The sequence below is a fragment of the Ochotona princeps genome, chromosome 31 (assembly GCF_030435755.1).
Source record: "Ochotona princeps isolate mOchPri1 chromosome 31, mOchPri1.hap1, whole genome shotgun sequence".
Taxonomy (NCBI): domain Eukaryota; kingdom Metazoa; phylum Chordata; class Mammalia; order Lagomorpha; family Ochotonidae; genus Ochotona; species Ochotona princeps.
The window spans coordinates 7,636,754-7,664,724 of NC_080862.1; the positions used below are offsets into that span (position 1 = coordinate 7,636,754).

At 50.6% G+C, this 27,971-nt stretch overlaps 1 protein-coding gene across 2 annotated transcripts; it reads left to right on the forward strand.

Moving 5' to 3' along the window:
* Positions 1 to 27,379, forward strand: SLC35D2 (solute carrier family 35 member D2). Of its 2 annotated transcripts, XM_004591860.2 has the most exons (12): positions 1 to 201; positions 8,253 to 8,286; positions 9,760 to 9,846; positions 10,879 to 10,946; positions 12,949 to 13,020; positions 14,109 to 14,177; positions 16,864 to 16,966; positions 18,112 to 18,204; positions 22,539 to 22,606; positions 25,296 to 25,374; positions 25,838 to 25,920; positions 26,826 to 27,379. In XM_004591860.2, the coding sequence occupies exons 1-12, from the start codon at positions 62 to 64 to the stop codon at positions 26,926 to 26,928; spliced, it is 999 nt and encodes a 332-aa protein (XP_004591917.1). In that variant the 5' UTR covers positions 1 to 61; the 3' UTR covers positions 26,929 to 27,379. The 2 variants fall into 2 exon arrangements, with proteins under 2 accessions (XP_004591917.1, XP_058513364.1); XM_058657381.1 differs by lacking the exon at positions 8,253 to 8,286 and having other exon boundaries at positions 81 to 201.
* The last annotated feature ends 592 nt before the right edge of the window (positions 27,380 to 27,971 follow it).

Below are 27,971 nucleotides of genomic sequence, written 5' to 3' on the forward strand. Positions count from 1 at the left end.
GCGGGGACCGAGTCGAGCCCCGGCCAGCGCGCTGCTGTGGCCGGCGGGCGGCCCGCGGGACATGACGGCCGAGGGCGCGGGCGCAGAGCCCGGCGCGGCACGGCTGCCCTCCCGGGTGGCCCAGCTGCTGTCGGCGCTCTTCTACGGGACCTGCTCCTTCCTCATCGTGCTGGTTAACAAGGCGCTGCTGACCACCTACGGGTGAGGCGGGGCAGGGGTCCAGCGGGGCGGGCAGGAGTGCGGGAGAGGCGCCCGGTTGTTCCTGCTCTCGTGCGCCCTGGGGCCGGCATGGGCCATTGGGCGGCGGGTGGCGAGCGAGCCTGGGGCCCCAGCGCGCATCTTGACCGAATTCTCTCAGGAACCCTATTTTGCCCGTCTGGAGGTGGAGGTTCAGAGCGGCCCAGCTCAGCCCGCGGGCCCCCGGGGGCACACCGCATTCCCTTTTAACTGCGGGCAAGCCCCACGTGTGCCACTCTGGATGTGTTCGCATATCCCAGTGGGTGGAACAGAGTGGTCTAAATGTGTGTGCGTATGTGTGTGTTTGTAGAACCACAACTTGGTACAAAACTAAATGTTCAGCCAGATTAGTTCTGAGCCATAAATCTGTTTGTGCGGATTGGCCCTGCATTGCCAAATTACCAGCGTGTACTCAGAAAAGTAGGGAAAATGGTCACACATTGTATGAGGTAAACTGAGGCAAACTGTTGCCTCCTGGAACCCACTTGTAAGGACGAAGAAATCCTGTTTCATTTCTGCTAGCGTGGGTGGTGGTAGTGGTATTGAAAGAACTGTGGATTTGGTTAACAGTGCTGCCCCTGGGGACAGAGTCAGCACTTTCTTCAGAGCAAACACTGGGGAATGATAGCCCTGGTGATCACCTCCCAGGGTGTGGCGCCAGGTGTTCCACGGGCCGGTTGTTGTAAGCCAGGGCTCTTCTTGGCCACAAGAATGTAGAAGCAGACTTTCAGAACCCAGAAACCTGACTGTCTGGAACCTTGTTTTCTGGTTGAGACCCCAGGGAAAGACCCCAGGGAAAGGTTTTCACCTCCAACAGGTAGGTTCCAGGGCACCTGCTCGGGTCCAGCCCTTGGAGGAGATTCTGCTGCAGTGATGGGACAGAGGAAGTCAGCTGAGGATGTAAATAAGGCCACTTCAGATATGCCCTCAGGGTGCCCCTGGGTGGAGTGGTTGGCGCCAGAACATTCCACGCGGAAGGCAGTAGCAATTATGGCATGTTGGAGTAGACAGGAGTGTGGCCTGCTGGAGGCGTGGAGAAGCCGTGGGGTGGGGGTGTGGCGGCTAAATGGGCATGTGCCAGAGGATGGCAGAGAGGTTCAGGAGACAGGCAGGGGCGAGAGGAAATCCTTCATTCACTTGGTAGCATTGGCTGAGTATCTAGGATATGGCAGATGTGGGAAACAACAGTGGACAGAGCGGGTCCAAACCCCTAGCCTCATGGAGCAGTCAGTGTAGGGGACAGATGGACACTCTGGATGTGGTTGGGGGTCTGCAGAGGAATAAGGCAGGAGGGGGAGTTAAGGGTGTATGTGTGGCAGTGAGGTTGTTCCCCTCTGCCCCAAGAAGGGAACCCTGAAGCCTAGATCCGAGCCCTGGAGGGAGAGAGCCTTGATGGGTGATGCGGGGAGTGCTGAAGATGATGCAGAAGGCAGACTGGCTTCCCGAGGGGACCTGATAGCTGTGGAGGGCCAGACAGTGCGGGGGGCAGGGCCCCCCCCCCCCGAGGCCATCGCTCAGACAGCTGAGGGAGTCCCCAGTCTCCCCTGAGCCCAGGTGACAGCCATGGTGAGAGCAGCACGACCATGAAGATAGCTTAAATTTTAGTTCAGATGCATCTGAAAGCCCCTTGGGAAGGTCTAACTAGGGGCATAGCCTGGCAGGGCTGTGATTAAGAAGATTCCTTTGGCTGGAGAACTGTAGTGTGGGCTCCAGAGGAGGCAGCGGGAAGTCACTGCGCCCTAGGAATAGGGCCGCTCTGTGGGTGGAAGGTGTGGGTTTGGGATCGTTTTGGTGATCCTACAGCTGTTGGTGGTGTTGACGTGTGTGTGTGTGTGTGCGCACAGGAAATACAACCTTACCTCAAAGTGAACTCAAACCCGAATCATTTAACACACACAATGCAAGCCAATGAAAGACCAGAAGCCACCTACCTCTGAATAAAGAGAATGTTAAGGCTAGGCTAGTTTGGGAGTGGCTGATCGTGGTGGTATCAGATGAAGGCTGAGGACAGAACAGCAAAGAGTTGTACAGAAGGGAATCGAAAAACCAGTGTCATGGAAAAAAGTTTATGGAAAATGCACTGTGCAAAAAGTATGCATGGATTTCAAAACTTTTTTTTTTTTTTTAAGATTTGTTGATTTGAAAGGCAGAGTGACAAAGAGTCATGGGGTGGGGTAGGGATTGCGGGGAGAACGAGCCACTGATTCTCTGCCCTGGGACTGGAACAGGGCCAGGCTGAAGTAAGGAGTGTGGGTGGCAGGGGCCCAAGCACTCGGGCCGTTCTCTACAGCATTCTCACACATGTTAGCAGCGAGTTGGATTGAAAGTGGAGCAGCCGGTTCAAGTTCGGTTCAAGTCGGTGTTAGAACTGGCATCTTTTTTTTTTTTTTAACATTTATTTATTTTTATTGCTAAGTCAGAGTATACAGAGAGGAGGAGAGACACAGAGGAAGATCTTCCGTCCGATGATTCACTCCCCAAGTGAGCGCAATGACCGCAGCTGAGCTGATCCTAAGCCAGGAGCCAGGTCTTTCACGTGGGTGCAGGGTCCCAAGGAGTTGGATGAGAAGCGGGGCCGCTGGGGTATGAACCGGCACCCATATGGGATCCAGGAGCATGCAAGGAGAGGACTTTAGCCACTACGCTAGTGTGCTGGGCCCTAAAACTGGCATGACTTCAGAAAGGTTTTTTTTTTTTTTTTTAATTTTTTAAAAGACTTTTTTTTTTTTTTTTTAATGTATAATCCATTTTATTGTATTGTTGTTGACAATCTTTACATAGTTAACTATAGTTGAAGGAAAATCAAGAAAGAGAAGGAAAAAAAAAAAAAAAAAAAAAAAAAAGGTTCAGGGGGATAGGGAGGTGGGCAATGCTATTATGTCCATATTGTTTCCATCATGTATCTGAGGTAAAAGGGGATATTGAGGGAGAAGCCCCACCCGGTTTCCCGCCCACCCCAAGTCCCGGATGTGGGGCATGCTCTGAGATATGTGCTCAAGTGGAGTTAATAGTTCTCCAGTTATGAGTCACTGCCAGTTTCGCTCGATGAGGTGGTCCACTGATTGATATGGTCCATCATGAAGTCTCCATTTGTCCCATATTTCGCTGCCAACATGTAGCTGAGATGAATGATTGTCCTATTCTGTCTTCTGTCTTTTCTTGGTTAGAATTCTGAGTCCAGCAGTTCAAGTGGGGAGATCTCCAAAGATACTTTGAGGTATTCCCAGACCAGATTCTTGTATGTTCTAGCAAGCACAGGGCCCGGCACAGTCCATCACCCTGATCAGCTGGTGGTTGCAATTGCTGTGTTGGTTCTGTTTTCAGTCCCGAGTTGCACTGGAACCAATGGGTGTTGCAGTCCAGTCTGGTTCGGCCCTTACATCAACCAGTGGGAGCTGCAGCCTAGTCGGGGCGACCCACAATAACCCCCACCAAGCCTGCCCCCTACCCTGGTTTGCCAATTTGTGTAGCAGAAGACCAGTCTGTCCCCCATCCCATTTGGCTCTGGTACTTGTCAATGGGTATTAAAGCTTAGTTCTATCTAATCGACTCAACCATCCAGCCCTCACAGATGTTGTTGAGTGCCTCTGTCTAGCCATCCCAGCCCCCGTCCTAGTTTTCATGCCCTCCCACGGGAATAGTGACCCAAGAAGGGGGAACCCACTTTTTCCCTCCCAGGTCTCTCTGTCCCGGTTTATGCACTCTTTAGGTGGTCCTGTGATTTGACTCGACAGAATTAGTCCCCAGTGCCAGCTTCTGCCAGCTGATGCTGTGGCCCTGATCTTGTCCACATGCAGCGCACAGGTGTTGTAGCCTTGCTTAGTCGTGTCTGTCTCTATCCAGCCAACACTCTCCAGTGGGAGTGGTTGTCCAGCGAGGGGACCAGCCCCTTAACCCCCCCGCCAGCTCTGCCCCTCCCTTCCTGGATCTCACGTGTGCTGGATGGGTGTTGCATTCATATCCAGTACAGGCAACCACGCCCTGGCGTTCCAGAATGTGTACTGGTTTTGTCGCAACCAAACCCGGCCCATTCCACACTCTGTTCTGGTGATCGGATTTGCCAGAGGATGACATGAACTGATTCAGCCTGGCCTGCTCCTGACCCATGCCGAATGCATGCCAGTGGGAAACTTTCCATGGCCTATTCTGGGCTGTTTCCAATCATGCTTCTCGCGCTTACCTGCAGGGACTGTGTCCTGCCAGAGGAGTTGCCCAGGCTCCTCCATCAGAACCCCTCCCAATGCCAGATTTTGCGCTTGCCAGGGGGTTCTTGAGCCAACCCTACTCAGTTCACCTCCTGTCCTAGCAGGAACAGTGGCTTTTCCTGGCTGGCTTTCACCCCATTCTGACTCTTGTTGTTGGATGTTTCAGCCCAGCCATGGCTCGTCCATACCCACATACAGCTCACACATGGCTCAGAAGGGGATTGAGACCCAGCCTAGTCAGTCCCACATCTACCCTGTTTCTCCATAACACCAGATGGTGCTGGGATCTGAACCGGCCTGGTGCATCCAATCCCAGCCCACACTAGTGCCTCGGGTGACTGCAACTGTTTCCTAGATAGAACGCAGCCCCCATTCCAGCACATACACCCCTTGGTGGGAACCTCATCCCAGCTGTGGCTTCCCAGATTGGGACCGTTCCTAGCTGTAAATCACACACCTGCACGTGGTTGCTCCGAGGACCATTAGGTGCCAGCCTGCTACACAAGCCGGAGCTTATCTTTTACTTGATAGGTGTTCAAAGCTCAGCATTGTTAAGGGATTGGAAGTTCTTCAAAGGAAGAGTTACTGGCATTGGGAATCTTTAGGATTGACTCAGATCCCAGAAACAGTGGGGTCACTCTAGAGCTATCTCAGCAGCGATTCAGATGTCCAATACCCCAGAGCTCCCCGGCCGGGCGGCCAGTAGGCACAGCCTGGCGCCAAATGGCGCACTGGCTGCCCTGGCCCAGCCCGCCATGAGCCATGGGCACATGGCGGACTGGGTTCGGGATCCGAGCTAGACGTCCTCTCCCGCAGCCCTCGGCTCGCCTCTGGCAGCCGGAAGTTAAATCCTGCAGGCCCGAGGTTGCGCCCCTCCCCAATCCCGTTCACCCACCACCCAATGAGGGTGTTGGGTGGGTCCCGGACATGCCCAGTCACGGAGGCCTCCCCCCTCGGCGTACTCACCCCAGAAGGAAGCAGGCCGCACCCAGGTATGTCCGGGCCCAGCCCGCCATGAGCCATGGGCACATGGCGGACTGGGTTCGGGATCCGAGCTAGACATCCTCTCCCGCAGCCCTCGGCTCGCCTCTGGCAGCCGGAAGTTAAATCCTGCAGGCCCGAGGTTGCGCCCCTCCCCAATCCCGTTCACCCACCACCCAATGAGGGTGTTGGGTGGGTCCCGGACATGCCCAGTCACGGAGGCCTCCCCCCTCGGCGTACTCACCCCAGAAGGAAGCAGGCCGCACCCAGGCATGTCCGGGCCCAGCCCGCCATGAGCCATGGGCACATGGCGGACTGGGTTCGGGATCCGAGCTAGACATCCTCTCCCGCAGCCCTCGGCTCGCCTCTGGCAGCCGGAAGTTAAATCCTGCAGGCCCGAGGTTGCGCCCCTCCCCAATCCCGTTCACCCACCACCCAATGAGGGTGTTGGGTGGGTCCCGGACATGCCCAGTCACGGAGGCCTCCCCCCTCGGCGTACTCACCCCAGAAGGAAGCAGGCCGCACCCAGGCATGTCCGGGCCCAGCCCGCCATGAGCCATGGGCACATGGCGGACTGGGTTCGGGATCCGAGCTAGACATCCTCTCCCGCAGCCCTCTAAAAGACTTTTTTTATTACAAAGTCAGATATACAGAGAGGAGGAGAGACAGAGAGGAAGATTTTCTTTCCAATGATTCACTCCCCAAGTGACCGCAACGGCTAGTGCTGTGCTGATCCAAAGCCAGGAGCCAGGAACTTCTTCCGGGTCTCCCACACAGGTGCAGGATCCCAAGGCCTTGGGCTGTCCTCGACTACTTTCCCAGGCCAGAAGCAGGGAGTTGGATGGGAAGTGGGATTGCCGGGATTAGAACCAGCGGCCATATTGAATCCTGGAGCGTTCAAGGTGAGGATTTTAGTCGCTAGGCCACGCTGCCAGGCCCCAGAAAGTCTTTATCTTATCGCTTAGCTCCATGGACTTTTCAAAGTGCCCTTGGAAATCTTCATGCTCTGCACCTGAGTGAGTGGCCTCTGAATGGCCCCAACAGTGGTGTCTCTCCAGACAAGTGTCTTGTTGGAAGCAGGGACCAGTAGACACTGTCTAATAGTTTGAAGATGAGCTGTGTCCAGCAGGGCGAGTTAAAATGTGAGGCTGCTTAACGGGCTAGCCTTCTCTTCCTTTTTCTCCTTCCTCCTCCTCCTTTTTTTCTTTTTTTTGTATTTATTGATTTTTAGGGGAAAGGCAGATGTACAAAGAGAAGGCAAGCCAGAGAAAGGTTCTTCTATCCACTGGTTCACTCCCCAGGTGGCTGCAACAGCCAAGGCTGGGCCAAAGCCATGAGCTTCTGGTTTGCCCACATGCCTCCAGGGGCCAAAGATCCTTAACTATCCTGTACTGCTTTCTAGGCCGTAAGCTGGGAGTTGAACTCTAAGTGGGACAACCAGTGCCCATACAGGATGCTGGCACTGCAGGTGGAGGGTAAGCGTCCTACACCAATTCACCGGCCCCAAGCCTTTCTGTTTAAAATTTTTCATTCCGTGGCCTGGCGCAGTAGCCCAGTGGCTAAAGTCCTTGCCTTGCATGTGCTGGAATCCCATACGGGGACTGGTTCATATCCTAGCTGCTCCACTTCCCATCCAGTTCCGTGCCTGTGGCCTGGGAAAGAGTCGAGATTGGTCCAAAGCCTTGTAACCCTGTATATTTGACTTTCCAATAAAAACAAACAAACAAATAAATAAATAAATAAAAGAATTGGTGGCAGTGGGGAGAGGGGAAGGTCGTTTGTGATGAGATTCTTGATGATGTGTAGGTGGTCTGGAGTTTTTGTTTGTTTTAATACCCTATTGTCTGATGTGGAAGAATTTGCTTCATAAAAATGTTGAATCTGGTTGCATTCAGTTCAACAGATACTTGGGTGTTCACCTTCATGGGGCATTGAGGTCTTTGAACCCACCTTGGTTGTTCATGGTGTCTGGGGAGGGAACTTGCGTATGAATGCTTTCTGTCAGTCTGTCCATTTCAGTCTCCGTGACTTTCAAATAAAATCCAAGTAAAACAGAACACACTGATAAGCATTTCATACCCAACAATGAAAAAACTCCATAAAGAATTCCATTAGTGTTGTGTGAGTCTTCTGGGTGTTGTTGGGAAATGTCCTTAAATTTTCCAATTTCTTTGGTTCTTCCTACAGATATATAATTGACTTGTTTGTTTGTTTGCTTTAAAGTTATTTGGAAAGCAGAGTCACAGAGAGAAGAGAGAGAGAGAGAGAGAGAGAGAGAGAGAGAGAGAAAGAGATCCCATCTGCTGATTGATTCCCCAGTTGGTAGCAGCAACTGGAGCTGGGCCTGTCCTAGCCAGGAGCCTGCAGCTTCTTCTGGGTCTTTCATGTGGGTGCACAGGGGCCCAAGAACCTGAGCAATGTTTTGCTGCTTAGCAGGAAGCTGAACTGGAAGTGGAGCATCCAGAACACTCACTGGTGCCTATCTATATGGGATGTTGGCACTGCAGACAGCTGCTTTACCCGCTATGCCGTGGCTCTGGCCTCTAAAATTGACTTTTGGGGAAAAGGTATTTATTTTGTATTTGATCACCTTTTAACGTTATCTTGTCAGTTCTAGTCACTTGTCAGCCTGTTTTGGATTTTCTGCGTACACAGTCATGTTGTCTGCCATGGTCATGACAGTTGGTCTTGAAATTTAGCAAGAATCAGTTGAACAGTGAGCCAGGTCGAGTTTTCATCACTTGAACTTCAAGCGCTCCTGTCATGTTTTATGCGATGTCTTCAGGTCCTTACATGTTGCTGAACTTTGTTGTTCTGTGTTTTTTGTAGTTTCCCGTCGCCGATTGTTCTTGGAGTCGGACAGGTAAGAGAACAAGTAACTCTATCTTCAGGTACATGACGATGGTTCCGTGTTCCTGGGTAAGAGAGCGGGGTTTATGAACCGAGTCAATAGGAGTTGATCTTTTGGTTAAGATTGTGTGTGGAGTCAGTGTGTGTTGAGGGCAGGGATCGTGGTATCCATGCTGTGACACTGCCAAGTAATGGCAGGTGCATGTCATGAGTGCAGGATGGCTGTGTTTGTAGGGAAGCCCCCTGCTTACTGCATGTTCCCTAACAAAGCCAGGGGTCTGAGCACTCAAGATTCCAAGGCCTGGTGGGTGACACCAGTGAACTGGGGAGGAGGCAGTGTGGAGAATTCTCATCCCACTTGAATCCTCAATTTGATACTTAAGTAAGCCATTGGGAGTCGGCCTGGTGGTGTAGCAACTCATTCTCTGCCTACAGTGCCAGCATTCGGTATGGGCACTGGTTCGTGTCCCAGCTGCTCTGCTTCCCATCCAGCTCCCTGCATATTGTCTGGGAAAGCAGCCAAGGTCGGATCAGCTCAGCTCCAGCTGTTGTGGCCATCGATGAAGTGAACCAGTGGATGGAAGACCTTTCATTCTCTTTGTGTCTCTCCTTCTGTGTTAAGTCTGCCTTTCAAATGAACAAATCTAAACAAACCCAGTCACTTAACTTAAAAAAATTAAGCTGTTGTACAGGTTGGAAGAATGTTGGGGAGATGGGGGGAGACCCATCATACCATTTTTTAAAAGCTGGGTGCCAGAGAAACTTCATCCAGAAGTCCAGTTGCTTGAGCCATGGCTGCTGCCTTCTAGGGTCTGCTTTAGCAGGAAACTGGAGTCAGTTGCTGGAGCTGACACTGCTCGAACCCAGGCACTGGGATGTGGGATGTGGGGTTTGGGCATGTCAACCACTAAGTCAAGCGCCCACTCTGAACGGAGTATTTCTCATGTACACAGTGTATTCCACACTGAATAAGATCAGAATAACACATTTCTGATGTACTGTTGAGATTGGAGAGAAGTCTGTTTTTCACCACGTTATGTGTTGAGGAAATACGGGAGTTTTACGAAGTGTGTTAGTGTGGAATTTCCTTTTCTTTAAATGGCTTGTGTCGCTCACCTTGCTGGTGCAGGGTGCCCATGGTATGCTGGACATAGGCACAGTGTGGTGCCAGATCCATGGGTGGCCTTCTTGGCTGTGATGCGGAACCCAGCCCCTCGGCCACCATTCTGAGAGCCGCTGGGTCATGTGTGTGTCTGTGAGTCTGGGTGATGTTTAGTTTTTGCCTCCGGGTTGGATGGAATCCACTCAGTGGCAAAAAAAAAAAAAGCACTTTTAGTATTCTGTGACTGATTTTTTGTTCTAGAACCTGCAGAGTTGATTCCTTGGCTTCCTTGTTGATGAGTCTGTTTCAGCCTGATGATGTCATTGATACCTCGAGCGATCTTTCCAGATTGTTTGCTGAAGCCTCTCTTGCCTCTTGTTTTAGATGGCAGTGACCATTATGATACTGTATGTGTCCAAGCTGAATAAAATCATCCACTTCCCCGATTTTGATAAGAAAATTCCCATGAAGGTATGTGATTTCCTGCCTGCCGTGGGTGGAAAGTGATGAATGAAGATTAGTGTGATCTTGGTGTCGAGTTTTGTCATGCCTGGAAGTAGAAGCACATGCCTGACCATTTCTTTCTTGAACAAATCTGATAATATGACTTTGTAACATTTTTTTGTTTGCTTTTTAGCTTTGTAACATTTCTGGGGAAATGGCAGTGTTTTGAAGTGCTTCAAAAAATGTCTGAGTTGAGGCTTAGCTTCTTGTCTTTGGGAAGAGCTGAGTCGGCCTCCCCTTGGTGGCTCTGGGGTGTCCTGTGGGTTTGAAGGTTCCGAGTTCTCATGGGACGTTGGGGGCAGGAGGCTCTGTAGAAGGGGACGCTTTGCATCTTGTCTGTCTTCAGTCCATTCAGAACAGTATTTCTCGTGATGGTGAGGACTTACTAAATGAAACTCAGAGCTCAACCCACCTGATGCACGTGCTGTTGGTGCCTCGTGTGACCTTAGTGGCTGCTGAATCAGTCCAGGTCTTTAAACAAGTACCGTAATGTCTAGAAGGAGTATGGCTGGGGGACCCAAACTTTCGGAAAGGTTCAGTAGCCATGTGACTTCCGAAGAGACCTTAACCTTGCCTTTGAAAGACAGCACACGGGTGTGCAGATCACCAAAGTGTACACGTGTATAGTGGCGTGTCACAGAAGAGCTCGTGTGTATGGGTCACACAGAAGCTTTCTGGATTTCACACACAGACCTTAGTCTATCTTATGTGCACCACCCTGGCTCCTTATCCACGCCCTGGCTTTCGGGGACTTGTTCTCCATGTATAAGCCATTTTCTTCCCCCTCACTCCAGTGGCGGTTGTCGCTGCTCATGTAATTGGAGAACATGAAGAATCTTGTGGATGTCCGCTGGATTCTAGAAAATTCAACCATGGCAGGCACTGGATCATCTAACATGATTGGCCTACTGGTGGAGGAGGTGGTGTATGTCTTCATTTGGTTTTCTGTGATTGGTTATTGGTGCCTAACCAAAGTTTCTTCCTTGGTTGAAATGGCAGCTGTTTCCTCTGCCCCTCCTCTACGTCGGGAACCACATCAGCGGATTGTCCAGCACAGGGAAATTAAGGTGGGTACAAAGTGTGAGCTGCTGGAGGACTGCCCGGTTGTCTGCTTTCATGCTATGAAGGGTGACAGGCTTTCCAGGATGTGGACTGGGCTGTAGGGAGAAGAGGCTGATGCATAGCAATTGAAGAAGTTAACATGTATTCTTTTTTTTCCAAAGTCTATTGAAAAAAAAATCTATTTACTTGAAAGGCTGAGTTGGAGAGGGCACGGAGAGAGAGAGAGAGGGAAAATTTCCAACTTCCATCTGCTGGTTCACTCCCCAAATAGCCACAATGACTGGGGCTGGGGTAGGCCGAAGCCAGCTCTCCCGTGTAGATAAAACGGGCCCCAGCACTTGGTCCATCTTTTGGCACTTTTCCAGGCGCATTAACAGGGAGCTTAATTGGAAGTGGAGCATCTAGGACTTGCACTGGCACTTCAGTGTGGGACCCTGGGCATTGCAGGCAAACACGCAACTCGCTGCACCACACTGCTGGCTCCCTGAGGTGGAGTTGTGGGCTTTAATTTACCAATCTTTCGGATATTAAGGAGCTTATATGTGTTCTTATATTCAAGCTTAAGCACGGACTATGACACCTAAAGTCATCAAAGTAAGAAGGTAGGATTTGTGCAGGTGGATTTGTTTATGTGCCTGTGGTTCTGATTTTATCACCGTTTCAGAGTCCCGCATGTGGGTGAGTCTGGGTGCAGAGAGAGAAATGAAAGGCGTGTTTAAATGTATGCCATCCATATGATTCAGAAATCTGCACTTGCACTTATTTCAAGACTCAGTGTAGGGGTGAGGGTTGGCACAGCACTTAGGGTACCACCTGGGTCATCCACATCCCATTTTACAGCAGCTGGGTTTAGGTCCCAGCTCTACTTAGGATTCCAGTTCCGTGCCAATGTGAACCTGGAGAGGCAGCAATGATGGCTCACGAGGGTAGGTCCCTGCCACCCAGGGGAGAACTCTGGATTGAGATGCCAGCTCCTGCTTCCAGCCTGGTCCAGCCCCAGCCATTGCAAGCGTTTGCAGAGTGAACCGGTGGTGTCAGAGCTTTCTCTGTCTCTCTGTATTTGCCTTTCAAATAAATAAGATGAAATGACTACTTCCAATGGAAAAGGTCACTGTAAAAAATGAAAAATGCAAGTATAAAGATCAAGCCGGCCTAGAAATCAGAGCAAATTGCATGGCCTGTGTGGTCTGTGGGCACCCATGAATGGAGGGGTGAAGATGAGAGGATAATGTTTATGCCAAGGGTGACAGGAATTGGTGAAGACCTGTTTGAAATGGAGAACTGAGAGGTAGACCAGAAGGAGAAGGACATATAAAAGTGACCCACGTCAGGTGAGACCTTTGGTCATTTCCTTTGAAAGGATAAATGGCAATGGCAAAAGGAACAAAAACCATGAACTACAGTTTGTGGCATGACTGTGTCCCCCTGGGCTACAGGAGAGAAGTTCTAAGACCTGGAGTCCTGACGCGTGGAATGTACCAAATCTAGCAGTCTGTGCTGCAACATGGCGCAGCGAGAGTTCTTTAACGTGAACAAACACCAACCCCTTTGGTATTTGTGTAAGGGAATGTAGCCTTGTTACATGAAGTTTTGGAGAAAAGTCACCCATAACTCCATTCTTGAAAACACAGTGTAAGGTATTCCATTTAGCCCTTTTCCATGTACGGAGTGGACATTGTGATAGTCATGTTCTTGGATGGTTGGGATCTGCCGTGTTACCCATGGTTGGGGCACAAGCGCGTATCACCGAATCATATACGTCACGCTCTCCGAGTGGATGTGTCGGAGTTGATTCAGCCGCTGCTGGTGGCTCACATTGAGCTTGTCACTGATATTATCCCTGAAGACACTACTGCACTGAACACATTCTTTTGGGAGCTGAATTTTGAATGATAGGGCCCCAGACTGGGACAGTTAATGACTGCTGATGCAGAGTCCCCACACCTTGGCTGGATTTGTAGCGCACATGACGTCACCTGACGTGCTGTTTGTGTCTTGTCCTGACAGCCTGCCGATGTTCACCGTGCTCAGGAAGTTCACCATCCCACTCACCCTGCTCCTGGAGACCGTGATCCTCGGGTGACTGGGCCTCCCTCCCTCCCTCCCCTCCTGCTTTCGGTGGGTCCTCCACGACAAGCAGGACTTTTCCCGGGATCCGATCATCTTCCCTAATAGTTGATCTGAGACTCCGGCTGCAAGAACTTAAGGACAAATGGCTTTACTGCCTTCAAAGAAGCCGCCTGTGTCTGTAATGCCCTAAGAGCCCAAAGGGGAGATCTGGAAAAATTACAATTTTATACTAAACAGTTAATATGTGTTTGTGGTATTATGATTGGGAAGATTACTACCCCAAATAGACACAAATCTGTTTATGGAGCAAGACAAAACGTGGAAAAACTACCCATGGTCAGATTTAGCCCAGGAGTGTAGGAGAACAGGAAAGTTGGCTTTGAAGCAGTTATTATTTTTTAAAGATTTATTTATTTTAGTTGAAAAGCAAAGTGACAGGGATGGGGAGAGAGAGAGAGATCTTCCGTCCACTTGTTCACTCCCCAGATGGCTACACTGCCTGGAGCTGAGCTGGTCTGAAGCCGGGAACGAGAAGCTTCTTGCCTGACTCACCCACAGAGGGTACAGGGTCCCAAGGACTTGGGTCTCCTCTACTTTCCCAGGCACATTAATGAAGAGTTGGATGGGAAGTGGAGCAGCCGGGACTAGAAGCTGAGCCTGTGTGGAATGCCAGTCCCCTGGGCATTAAGTGCTGTGCGATGGTGCTGGCCCCAGTGTGGTGATTATAATATAACATCAGGGCACATTGCTTTTTAATGTTAGCATTCCTCGTGAGACCACTCAACCTGGCATCCTGCAAGGCGAGTGTGATGTTACCGTAAGGGAGACTTGGTTGGTTCAGGATGCTCAGACCTGGTGTTGCCTTGGACCTCATCTTTGTGGCTGTGTGCGATCTGTACCAGCCCACCGTCCCTGTGTTTTGCCCTGGGGTCTCCCTGGTGATAGCAGAAACCAGGGCTGGAGAGAGTAGAGCTGGTCTGACATCCAGTTGCTCTGGGAAGCTTTGTCCGTTAGATTCTAAGTAGGGCACCATTCACGTCCGTCTCTGTGACTCTCTCCCCCTGCCCTGTTCTCCCGCATTCGTTTTTCTGATGCAGGAAGCAGTATTCGCTCAGTATCATCGCCAGTGTCTTTGCCATCATCCTCGGGGCCTTCATAGCAGCTGGGTAAGACTTAGGACGGTTTCGGCTCAATAACGTCTTTGTGTCGGTGACAATGGGCCCGGCCCCTTCCCTGGCTTCTCATTTTCCATCTGGCTGCAGTTGAATCCAACAGCCAGGAGACAAATCTGTGGACGTGGGTGGGGTCCCCCTGTGTTCCTGTAGAAGTGCAACTGGGTCCCCCCTTCACCACTGACATTGCTGAAGCTGTGGGGAAAAAAAGAAAGTGTGATGAGACATCAGGACAGATTTTCATCTAAAAGGCAGTGAGCTGCCAGCTTTTATTACTGATGCTGTCTTCAGTGTCAGCATTTGACTACAGATAGTGGATTTCTAAAGCTTTTACTTTGGATTGGGTGTGTCATTTGCCGTGATAGCTCAGCACTTTGTATTTCCAATGGTGGAAAGCTGATGTTGGCTTTGGGAGTATTCATTTGTATGTTGGGGATACCAAGTGACCATGCGTGTAACTGCTGCCTTCCCTCTTGGCGTACAAGGCAGGAGTGAGGATGCCCACTCAGAGTGTGCAAGCAGAAAAACTGTGTGTGTCACTTCAAGAGAAGGAATGGGAGTTGGAGCAATAAAACTTGTTAACTCATTCACTTATGTTGAATAAGGATGCAGGCAGCAGGCCAGGATGTTGGAGTCTTGTCCTGGTTCCTTATTTGCCACAGCAGCCCCAGGGCCAAACCGTTTGCCACCTCCCCATACCAACGGTCTGCTCACTTCACGATCGAGATGAAAAATGTACCCACCGAATGGGGTGACGGTGAGAGTGAGATGAGACCATTCACACAAAACGCCAAGTTCAGCCAAAACACACAGAACATTTTCCAGGTGCCAGGTGAACTCATAGGTATTGGGAACTCAGTGGTTAGCAACGTGGACAGGAGACTGGGCCTCTGTTCACCTTCCGTTCTAGTTGGCAGTCTTGCGGTGAGCAGAAGGCACAGGTCCAAGGGCACATGAGCTGGGCAGGGGTCATGAGCACCTAAAGCAGCGCTTAGGTGAGCACTGATCATTTCACATGACACATTGCAGGTGGTCCGGCGGTGTGTTCCCTGGTGCTGGCTTGGACTGGGCTGAGCTGCCTCAAAGCCCCTCGCTGGGACTTCAGGGTGTTCCCTTACAGCCTCCAGCCCACTGCAGTCTTGCAGACTTTTAGCTGTTGTCATGAGTAAAGTCACTGAAAGAGGGCGGGGCTCACTAGGAGGTGTCCCCTTCTCACAGGGCTCTGGGGTCCTTCTGCACAGCCGGTCCCCTGGCTCCTTACTTTGGAAACCAGTGCCTTTGAGCCAGGGGGACAGTTTTGCAAAAGTACATGCAGATTGTTTTGTTTTTCTGTAAATCTTTGTTGAGGGATGGTGTTGGGTGCTGGATGTCTGGATGTTTCTAGAACCAGCGAGTGGTATTGGCTTGGGTTTGGCTCAAGTGTGATAATGTGGTCGAACTGAAACAGTAGGTGGTGTGTCCGGAGTATCTGTCTTTTTTTTTTTTTTTTAGTTTGTATTAAATGTGTATATTTACACATGCATGCACACATGTATACGTATACACAGACATGTAAGTCTTAAGCGTGTGAAAAGGAGAAGCAGATCTTCTATCGGCTGTCTCAACTCCCCAGTGACCGCAACGACCGGTGCTGAGCCGATCCGAAGCCAGGAGCCAGGAGCTTCCTCTGAGTCTCCCACATGGGTACAGGGTCCCAAGGCTTTGGAACATCTTCTACTGTTCTCCAAGGCCATAAGTAGGGAGCTGGAAGGGAAGTGGAGCAGCCGGGACACAAACTGGCACCCATATGGGATCCTGTTGCATGCAAGGCGGGGACTTTAACCACTAGGCTATTGTGCCAGGCCCGCACATGCTATCTTACTGCAGTTTGTCCTTCCTCTCTCCTGTGAATCTCTTTTTGTTCAGTTAGATTTGTAGGTCCTGGTGATAGAATCTAGGAGGAGAGACGAAAAGCTCTTTCCTCTTAGGAGTGATACAAGGTCTGGTACAGTCTGTCACCTGAAGTGCAGGTGGCCGGAGCCCATCACAGGCCAGGTGTTTTCCTCCACCCGGGTCCTGCTTGCTACATTGTATCGCCTCCAACATGATTGACTGGTGCTGTTTATTTCAAATGGAAATTGAAGAGATGTTTCACAAAAGAAGAATGGGAGAAAGGCACTATTGGAAGAATTGTTTAGAAGGCAAGGATACATCCTGTCCTGCCTTTTCGGAGAGCAGAAAGCTCCGTGGGCACAATGGAAGTGTCATTTCTTCTCTGTTCTCCAGTCCCTGCCCAGCTGCCCCATTGACTGGGCCCTGGGGACAGTCCCACTGATCCCAGTCAGCCACTGAGTGCATTAGGCAGCTCGCTCCCTTAGATAGGAGGAGTGGGACCGTACTCATCACGATGCTGGTCCAACTGGCCAGCGAACGCATGAAAGGACTTTGCAGGGAAAGGAGGATGGTTCGCGTCCCACGGGTTTTAAGCCATTTGGTGATGAAGCCAAAGCCACCTGTTGGTTTTTGTTTGGAGGCATGGGCCATGCCCTGTCTTGTGGGGGGAGATGGCCATAGGGGAAAAAAAACGTCGTTACCAGCACCGCCCATGAACTCCGTACAGAAAGGTGGAAGAGGCAGATGGGGAGAGCCAGTGGGGAGTTTGACTAATCCGCTCTGATGTTCTCCCCGCCCCTGCCCCCAGCTCCGACCTTGCCTTTAACTTGGAAGGTTACCTGTGCGTGTTCCTGAACGACCTCTTCACTGCGGCCAACGGGGTTTATACCAAACAGAAGTTGGACCCGAAGGTACCACATCTTCCCTTCCTCGGCTGTCAGCCTCTGACCTCTGGTGCCCGAGCTTAACACAGCAGAATGAGCCTGGATCTGCCCAGTGGGCAAGTAGTTGAATCTGTGTGATGGGATCTGTTGAGTAACTGCTTGTTTTGCATTGTTTTACCCAGCTAGATCCTTACTTTCACTGTTGTAACATCGGGGATGCACTTTACATGGGGCGGGAGAAGGCATGACCATTTCAGGTGCACAGTTCTGCCTATTCCAAAATTGCATCCCCCCAGTTGCAGCATCTTCAGAGACCAAGACAAAGGCAGGGCCAGCCCATTTGTTCTGAAAGGGGTTGTTTGGGAGTCTGGAGAGCCCAGGCTACCGACTCCAAGCTTTTCTGATGAATGGCTGTAATGACTTTGAACCAACCTGAGCTGCTGAAGGCTGCCGTGTGGGAGTGAGACGTTTGGGATGGGTGACTCGCGAAGCCCTGTCCTGCTGTAACGACCCTTTTGGGTCAGTAGGAGCTGCCTGTCTTGCGGGCTCCCTCACCCAAGCCCAGCTGTTAGGACGAAGCAGACATAAGGTTCTTTGTTGAGCATCCATTGTGTGCAGTGAGGGAGTTGGCTCTAACGAACAGACTTATTTCCATGAGCTTTAAAAAAAAAAATCTGTGTGGTCATTTATTTATTTTTTTCTTAATGGTGTCAGTTTCACAAAACCCATCTTGCTTGCTTTTTGAAAGCTGCAATATGTCACCCTTTTGTGGAAATGGCAGGGGAGGCAGCCGCTTTGATGCAGCATGGCTCTTTTATGGAAAGAGCAGACGCTTTTAAGGGTTTCTGTCTATGCTAACATTTTCCATCTTCTTTTGGTTCTATACTGTCCCTTGTGAGCATCATGCTTTGAGAGAAAAAAAAAGCCTGTGTGATCATTGTCCGAAAGGGATAAGACCCCTTCGACGCCCACCGCCTCCCTCCACTTCATCTGTAGTTTGGATGTAAAACCAAGGTTTGTTCTAGAAATCACAACAGGTTCAAAACGAGGAAATTGGCCGGAAACATTGCAGCCTAGCATTGCTCAGTATGCGTATTGTAGATCTAAATGTGTAGTGAGAGGAGCGGCCCCAGGATCTCTAAGGCCTAGAAGGGCTTTCTTTGCTTCTGCAGGAGCTGGGGAAATACGGGGTACTTTTCTACAACGCCTGCTTCATGATCGTCCCTACGCTCGTCATCAGCGCCTCCACCGGAGACCTGCGGCAGGTGAGCTGGTGAGCTGCGTGGAGCTCTCACCTGGTCTCCCTCGTCCACCTACTGGGGTCCTTCTGAAACCACAGGGCTGGACACTTGGTCCTGATGAAAGTACAGAGGGTGGACTTACAGAAGTTGCCAGGAGGGTCCTTGACAGGGAGAGGTTCCAGAGCATTCAGGGAGCTTCGCACAGTGAGGATGGGTGTGAAGATGTTGTCTGGGATGCCCGCAGCCCGTGCTGGATGGCCTGGGTTGGAGTTCCTGATTCCAGCTTCCTGCACATGGTCACCCTGGAAGGCAGCAGATGATGTCTCAAGTGCTTAAGTCCCTGCCACCCACCTGGAGACACCCAGAGTATGTTCTAAGCTCTTGGCGTTGGCCTGGCCCAGCGCAACTGTTGCAGGCGTTGGGGGACAGAACCAGTCCATGGTAGATCTCTGTCTCTCTGTGTGCCTTTCAGATAAATAGGTACATTTATTTTGGACTTTTGAAAAATTTCCTACTTAGTGATTGTCTTCAAAAACAATTTGTGAACAATGCGCGTTATGAAAAAGCTATGCGTGGGTTTCAAAAGAAATTTTTTTTTACCCCCAACGAAATGTATGTCCTTTGGTTTTATTGATCTTAAACTTTGAAAGTGCCCTCATGCATTTGGCATTGTCCTTGTATTGGCACTCTCTCTGGAGGTGTGAGAAGCAACCAGAAGCAGTGGCCTGACATTTTCTGAAAAGCAATGACCGTGAAACATCTGTGAGTTCTCTTGTCCGTCTGTGCTATAGCAGGAACTTGGGAAAAGTGCCGTCGCCACGCAGGGCATTTGGATGGTTTGAAAGAAAGGGGTTTAACTGACTTATTGATACTTTTTCTTAGGCTGTTTTGAGGCATGCACCAAGGACATAACCATGTCATACCTCCCACGGCAACGTTTTTCTGCATTCTGCTCATTCATGTTCTGTCTCCATCTGCCCATCTCTTTTCCCCTCCTCTTGAGAGTTTTATTTTTGAAACACTTCAGTGGCCCTTTTTAAAATGTCTTTACATTAAAAAATTTTTTTTTAGTTATTTGAAAAGGAGAGAATGTGTGCTCCCACCAGCAGATGGACCCCGGCAGTGGCTGGGGCTAGACCATACTGGGAACTCCATTGAGGTGTCCCTCCTGGAGGACAGGGGTCCACCTGCTGGGGTCGTGGCCTCTGCCTCCCAGGGTGGGCCCTGGCAGGAAGCTGGAGTTGGAGGGGACTTGACTCAGGCACGCTGAGATGGGCACGTGGGCATCCCAAGTGGCCATCTTCAGCATTGTACCAAATATCTTCCCCTCAACCCCACTCGCCTCCCCAGAATGTTTAAAAGCATGTCCCAGACAGCATCACCTCTGAAGATGTTGCGATCCACACTTGAATCCTGAGAAGGTCTTGTCCCTTTGGTCTTTGCCTCACTTGCCTTGTGAGAGACAAAATCAATGCTCAATGAGTGCAGGTTCAACATCCCTCATCCGCAAGTCTGAACTCCAGATTCAAGGACTTTTTGAATGCCTCTTGCAGCCATAAGTAGATATTTCCACGTTGCACAAAATTATCAAAATAGTATAGATTGCTTCTTGACCTTTTGGCTAAGATCAAGTGTGAAAAATAGTATAGAAAATAATATTCAGGTTATGTGGATAAGGCAAAGTTTTTAAAAAGATTTATTTATTTTTATTGGAAAGGCAGTTTTACAGAGAGAAGGAGATACAGAGAGAAAGATCTGCTGTCTGCTGGTTTACTCCCCAAGTGACTGTGACGGCCAGAGCTGAGCCTATCTAAAGCCAGGTGCTTCTGCCAGGTCTCCCACGAGGGGTGCAGGGTCCCAGGGCCTTGGGCTGTCCTCTACTGCTTCCCCAGGCCACAAGCAGGGAGTAGGGAGGGAAGTAGAGCAGCCAGGACATGATCTGGTGCCCACATGGGATCCTAGCACACGCAAGGCGAGGATTTAACCACTAAGCCATTGTGCTGGACCAAACGTCAATTCGTTTTTTTAAAGTTAAATGTTTTAAATATTAAAAACTGTAAGAGAAATTATAATTAGGAAAAAAAGTTTATGAGAAATCAGATAAAAGGCAGAAGTCAGTTAAAGATTCGGCTGTATTTTATTTGAAAAATGCACTATAAGATGTTGGGGCTGGCGAGGTGGCTCAACAGGCTAATTCTCCGCCTTACAGCAGTGGCATCCGTTATGGCTGCCAGTTCCAGCCCAGGCTGCTCCACTTCCCATCCATATCCCTGTTTATGGCTCGAGAAGGCAGTGGAGGACGGCCCAAGTCCTTGGGCCCCTGCATCCATGTGGGAGACCCGGAGGAAGCTCTGTGCTGAGTCCATCTGAATGTCCCCTGAGTTGGTCACGTCTGCCCGTGACTGGCTCCCTCTGAGACCGAGACCCAGTACAGGAAAGCAGTGAGTCTCTGTGTGTTGGCGTGTGAGTTTGAGGTGAAAAGTTGCGTTCTGCTGGCCAAGTTTGGTTCGCCAGTACTGAAAGCTGGTTGATGGACTGCAGCCAGACGTGAACACCTCTTGTTAACAGAAGGAGGAACTACATGAGTCATTTGTCCCAGTTGTCCAGGACTGGGAGAGGTGAGGAAAGGATTAGAGGCTGTGGGGGAGCTTGTGTGTGACTCATTGCTCCCGGAATTTGATCCTGGACTGGCTCAGTGTTCACACCTCTCTGTAGAACCTTATTTCCATCTCCCATCAACAGAATCAGCAAAGTTGTTCACATGTCCTTGTGCCCTTGGAGAGCGCTCAGTGGGTGAATTGGATTAATCATTTGGATCGCTGTAATTGGCTCAAAGAACATCTAAATGTATTCTTTTCTTTTTTTAATGATTTACTTATTTTTATTGGAAAGGCAGATTAACAGAGAGAGAGAGAGAGAGAGTGAGAGAGAGAGAGAGAGAGAAATCTTCCATCTGTTGGTTCACTCTTTAAATTTTTCCTCAGTGGTTGGAGCTGGGCCAGTCCAAAGCCAGCACCAGGAATTTTGGGGTCTCCCTCTTGGACTTGGACCATCCTCCCCTTCCTTCTAAGGTCATTAACAGGGAGCTGGATACGGAGTAGAGCAGCTGGGACACTAACTGGTGCCCATACGGGATGCTGAGGCTTAACCCGTTATGTCATAGTGCCAGCCCCAATGGAAATTTTTAAACAGAGAGAATCCTGTAACAAAGCTCATGTATCCATTAATCCATTAATGAGCTACATTGAATGAGTGCTTTCTCTTTAATTTCTTGAGAGGCAGAAAAACACAGGTCGGCGGCGGGGAGGGAGGGGAGAGTGTGTGAGCTCACAAGTACTGGTTCACTCTCTAAATGGCAGGGGCTGGACTGCGTGAGGGCAGCAGTCAGGAGCCAAGGCCAGGTCTCTGACACGGGTGGCGGCGACCCAAGCCCTTGAGCCAGGTCTGCCTTTGGTCAGCCGTGGACCTGGGACTCCAGCCAGATGCCGGCCCCTGTTGTGTGTGTAGCTTCTTGATCAGAGCGGTAGCAAGGTGTTGCTCATGACACAATGAGACCAGTCTTTGGACTCTGGGTTCCTGCAGGTGCAGGCCGTAGGGAAGTACACTGATGGTTCGGTAACTCCATCTCTGCTAGCTCACACGGGAGGCCTGGATTATGTTTCTGGGGCCTGCTGTGGACTTCGAGGGGAGAGAAGCAACAGATTAGAGCTTTTCCACTGACTGCCTCCCTTTCTCGAACCTTTTCTCTGCTTTTCAAGTAAACAAAGCTTGAATTACAGTCTGTAAAAATAGGCAGGTAGTGTGATAGACAAGCAGTTACTGAAACTTGGCTAGTGATGTGTTCCTTGATAGAAACCAGAAAGAACTGAGCGTCCATCACGTCATTGAGCACACACTTGTGTCCAGTCTTGAATCACGTTAAAAATCATTGTTGGGGGACTGATACCGTGTCACAGCTGGCTAAGCCCCTGCCTGTGGTGCCAGCATCTCAAACTGCTTCACAGGTTTGGGTTCCGGCTACTCTGCTTGTATCCAGCTCCCTGCTAATGTGCCTGGAAAGGCAGTGGGAGATGATTCCAATGTCCCATCTGGGTTCAAGGTCGTGACTTCACAGCTGTGCCACCTTGCACCCACCTTTTGGCAAAGCTTTATTTATTTGCTTATTTTTAAAAATAATTTCTTATTTTGTAAAACAAGGCTGAGATTCTGGGAGAAAGAAAAATTTGCACGAGTTCATACAAATCATTTAGGATTTTCGAAGTTGTGTGTCTTGTTTGGGAAGGTGATCCTTGGCATAGACTTAAACTTTAATAAAACTAACCTTTTTTCTTTCTTTTTTTTTTTTTTTGAAATAACAGGCTACTGAATTCAACCAATGGAAGAATGCTCTATTTATCGTGCAGTTTCTCCTGTCTTGCTTTTTGGGGTAAGCAACCACAGATAAGTAGACACATCGATGACATCTCTTGATGAAGGAAAATGTAGATTCTGTAATGGAAGAGGCCTTGTGTCCAGCTGGCTTTCTGGCCATTGCAGTCGGCCCTCTGGGTTTGTGCCTGTGTGTCCATGAATGCAGTCACTCGTGGATCAGAAAGTTTTTTTTTTTAACAACTGTGTCCTGAACCGGGCTTTTCCCATGATGCTCTGCTTCAAGAGCGCAGGGCCTTTTTCCTGCTAGGCAGTGGGGCGGTCTGTAGCATAATCTGTGCGCCATATGGGATGATCAACTTAGATGTTTGCTATTTATTGAATTTCAAGTCCTACCTGCAGCTGCCTTAGCAGGGCCAGGCCAAATGATTTTACAAGGCCTTCTAGGGCCAAGGGCCACCACTCGTACCCTAAGTGACGAGCCCAGCAATGAATGATGTGGTGTTTATGTTGTCGGGGTTGCAAAGTCATCTTACGGTTGTGTGTGTGTAAATGCCACACCCTTTGATATAGGGATCTGGGACCTGCAGATTTTGGTATCCACAGGGAATCCTGGAACCCACCTCTCTCCGAGGATACTAAGCACCGACAGTGTTCCTGTAGCAGGTGAAGGGACTGGGACCCAGGACACCGGGAGCCTGGCCTGAAAAGACCAGAAATGAGTATGTGACTCTGCTGTGTTTTGCAAAGTTTAGCTAAATGCCATTTCTACTGTCTGTCACCAGCCTCTTGGCTTTTGAGATCCCTCGGCTCTGTGGGATTTATGTGGCCATGACCCTCTTCACCTGCGGTGCTGTGCCCATATCATCAGGGAAAGTGTCCCAGTGAGATGTGCAGGCTATTGCATCATCCAACCATTTTAGGCTTTTGTCCTATTTTCCTGGAGCAGAGACCATGTACGGGTCCTACATTTCCTGGGGTGGAGGCCTGGCCTCTGGTGCCAACCAGAAGTGTCTGGGTTTGCGTCCTGGGCCTACTTCCGGATGGCAGCAGGTAATGTCCCCTTGTCATTGGCCTCCTGCACCTGCGGGAGGGAGGCCTGCATTCAGTTCTGGGCTCCTGGCTTCAGCCTGGCCCAGTTCTGGCTACTGCAGGCATTTCTGGGATGAACCAGCAAGTGGGAGACCAATCTCCGTCTCTGTGCCTTTCCAATAGAAAAGAAAAACTGTTTTTCTGGGGACAGGCATGTAGTTCAGTAACCAGGATGCTAGAGGAAACACCCACTTTCCACCCCAGAGTGCTGGCTTCTCGTTCAGGCTCCACTTCCAGATCCAACTTTCTCGGAATCCGAACCCTGGGAGAGAACGGATGCGATGGCTCCTGCCATGACGTGAGGCCGGCGTCCAGTGCCTGCGTCAGTGTGCCGCAGGTAGAGGTGCTGGCACGGTCGCTGTACATGTTCAAACAGTACTCAGTGCTGTCAAGTGTCCTTGCATTTTATCAGTCCACAGATGTTCTAAAACCGCTGTCCCGTGGAGGTTGACTTTTTGGTGTTGGAAATGACGCAATTTCCCTGTCCCCCTTGGTGCAGGTTCTTTTGGGACACTACTCACTTGCTTGTAGAAACATTGCATTTCCTGGTGGGTTTGCATTTGTTCTCTGGGCCACCTAGTGGCTCTACGAGGAAACACAGCCTTGCTGTCCAGACAGCGGCGGTTACCAAGGTTGGAATCCACTTGAGTGTGCTGGAGGGTTCTTCTGTCCTGCTGGTGAACGAATGCCCACATTCATGGCAGCTGGACACTGGCATCTTGCATCTGTCCTATCTAGTGCGTGGTTTCATTAAGATGTCTCTAGGGCCCAGTCTAAGACACTGGTCAGGAAGCCCACCTCCCATATTATCGGAGTGCTGGCGATTGAGTCTCAGCTCCACTTCCAGGTCCAGCTCTCTCCTTGGCACCTTGTGGTGCATCCAGTGATGGGCCAGGTGCTTGGGTTCCCACCATCTGTGCTGGAGACTTGGCTGGAGTTCCCAGCTCTTGGCTTTGATTGGGCAGTTGAGGGCATTTGGGGAGTAAACTCAGTGAATGGGACATCTTTCTTTCTGCCTCTCAAATAAAAAACTAAAACCTGCAGTAAGTGGTTCTGATGCATAGAAAGGGTGGGAAACCATTCCTGTAACACTGCTACCAACAGAAAGACCTCGGGTCCCTGGAAACTGCTGTATCTTCACCCCCAGTGCATGGAGATGCCGATGGGATTGTGGGAGAACTGAGCCGGGCAGCCATCGTGGGGCTGTTGTGTAACCAGACCGTTGCTGTCACAGGTGCAGCACGTGCAGTGTGTTGAGGTGTGGGGTATCAAACCTTTATGACGCGTGTGAAATACAGGGTGACAGAGAGCTCTTCCATCCGTCCTCTGGTCTACTGCGCTCCAAATGCCTGCACCAGCCAGGACTAAGCCAGATCGAAGTCCTTAGAGGAACTCCTTCTGGGTTTCCCACGTGAGGGGTCAGGAACCCAAGGACTTGGACCATCCTCTGTGCTGCCTCCAAGTTGCATTAGCGAGCAACTGGATTGCAGGTGAAGGCATCCATGGTCTTGTGGGGGATGGCGTGCAGGTGTCCCAGGCACCGCCGCACATGCCCTGGTTTTTTTTCTTTGTTCTTGGTGCTTGTGTGTGCCCGTCACTGTGTCATGACCCAGCCTGGCCAGGCACATGCCCAGGTGTCTTCTTCCCTGTCTTAGGTTCCTGCTGATGTACTCCACGGTTCTGTGCAGCTATTACAACTCCGCCCTGACCACGGCCGTGGTGGGAGCCATCAAGGTGAGTGGGCGGAGCCTCGGACTGAGCCTCACTGTGGGACTTGGCTCTCCAGGGAGGGAGGGAAGCTGGGCTTGATTCTGCTGCTGGAGGGAGGCTCGGTAGGAATTACAGCTTGTGGGCATCAGAGAGCACTGCCTAGGTTTAGTGACAGATGCTTCTCCGGCCACTCTTCCGTGGAAGCGATCACTGTCCAGGTGCTGGTTGGGAAATGGGATCCTGCCAGCTGGTTGCAACCCAACCCCTGCTGTTTTGCCTGGGCGTTCACGGAGCCGGGAAGGGCAGTGTGCTTAGCACAACACTCGCTCCGTTGTTCCCTAAAGCCGGAAGCTGTGACTTGTATTCACGTGGTCACAGTTCCGTGAACGCCTACCCTGTGCTGGTCTGTGCGCAGGGGTCTGGTTTCCGGTTTGGCGGCATCCAGGTCCTTTGCCGCCGCAGTGACCCACTCTCCCTTTCCCTGCAGAACGTGTCCGTTGCCTACATCGGAATGTTCCTTGGTGGAGACTACATCTTCTCCATGTTAAACTTCATCGGGTTAAATATTTGGTGAGTGGGGTTTCCCTATGAACTCATTGTTGCCAGAGAAGGACTTTGAAACTGCCTGATTGCCACATGATAAACCAAAGGGCAAAGCCGACGTCGCCTTTGAAGCCGGGGGCTATCCTAACTCCTGCAGTTTTTAACATGCTGTGCCACAGTGCCTGCTTCTGTGACACTATAACGTCTAAAAGCAAGTCACGTCCACCTCTCTGTTTTTCTTTTGTCCATCCTGATTTACTCTCCAGATGGCCACAGTGGCCAGGGCTGGACTAGGCTGAAGCCAGAAGCCCGGAGCTTCCTCTGGGCCTCCCATGCACTTGGGTCATCCTCTACTCCATTCCCAGAGGCATTAGCAGGGAGCCGGATGGGAAGTGGGGCAGCTGGAACTGGAACCAGAGCCCGTAGGCGATGCTGGCACTGCAGGTGGCTTGCCAACTTCTCTGACCCAGCTCCTCATGTGGCTCTAAGGGATGTGCAATGAACGTTCATGGGGTTGGGGTCTGAATTCCATTCCTTTGTCTTCCTCAGAAGTCCCCTAAAACACCTGACTTCCTCCCGGGCTGCAGGTAGATGTTCTTAAACTTGCACTGTGGCTGGGGGGGCTCCTGTATTCAGGGCGCTGCGAAGGCTGATGGAAACCCTTAGGAAAGACGTAGAATCAGGTCTGTTTAGTCAAAGTCAAGGGCTTGTTTCCTCTTCCAGCTCCCGTCTGATGGAATCATGCCTTTTTTTTTTTTTTTTTTGAGTCCAACAGTTTGTATACTTTAGGCGAAAGTTCTCAGTCAGGAGCCCCCAGACTCGAGGAAGGAGCCAGAGATCTGAGGGATGGGCCAGGTGTGTGTTGGGGAGGGTGGGGGCAGCCCCTGTGGCCTCCCCGCTTACACACGGCCCCTTGCTTCTCCTCCCTTCAGCATGGCAGGGGGCCTGAGATATTCCTTCCTCACACTGCGGAGCCAGTTCAAGACCCCGTCCCCCGTGGATGAGGAGAGCAGCCCTCCGGAAGGGAAGAGCTAGCTGCAGCGGGCTTGCGGCGGAAGTGGGACACCAGAGCCTGGATGAGAACTGGTGCCAAATGCCAAGAGAGCTACCTCACAGCCCACTGCCCCCATGAGCCGCCCTGGGTTCCCAGCTGTGTGTTCAGGCCCAGCCTCAGCATTCGGGGGGTACATTTCTTCGCAATCCACAACTGGAATTAGCATATACGTGAGGGGTCTTCAACTGTTATAATGATGAAACTGTGTGGCTTCATTTTTGATACCCAAACGCAAGGATTCTTTAAAAGGCTTTTATATCCAAATGAAATCGAAAGATAGACTTGTTTTGATATAAAAAATCTATTTTTGAGAGCTAGGCATAATTTTTATAACAGGTGTTTTTTTGTGAATCTGTGGAAGACTCTGAGGCACTTCTTCCAGTTCGTTGCTGGGAGCTTTCCGAAGTCCCGTGGTGGAGCACTGGGTGCTGGGGACGGTCTTCAGCTGTCCCGTTGTCCTGCCCTGTGCCAGGGAGGGGTCCCTGCTGTGGCGGTCTTAGCACCATGACCTTCATTGCAAAGGCTGGAACCCAAGCAAAATGCCGAATGGGAACCTTTTTTTTTTTTTTCCCAGTGTCAACAGACATTTCTTGATTTCAATAAAATGACCCAGAAACAGGCAGCCATGAAAGGTCTTTGTTAGCTTTGATGAAAGCTACGCTGGTATTTTCCTCCTGATCATCGAAATAAAGAAAGATTTCTGTGAGACCTTGTATCGCATTAGTTCCTATAGACAGGTGTGAGATGGTGAGCTCCCTGGCTGAGCAGTTGAGTGTCCCCTTCAGGGAGAATCGCAGAGACCAAGCTAAGAGCATCAGGAACTGGGGTTGTCCTGTAGGAGCTGGGGAGAGAGTGTTTCTTCTTGTTTTCTTCTGAGATGCCCTGGGATTGGGCAAATCAGCAAGAGAGAGGACTGGAGCGCCCCTTCCGGAAGTGTCCGCCTGTGCCTGCACAGTGTGCAGCTGGAACGGGAGTGGGGCCAGGTTGTTGGACCTTGAACCTCTCTTTACAGGGGTGAGGAAGA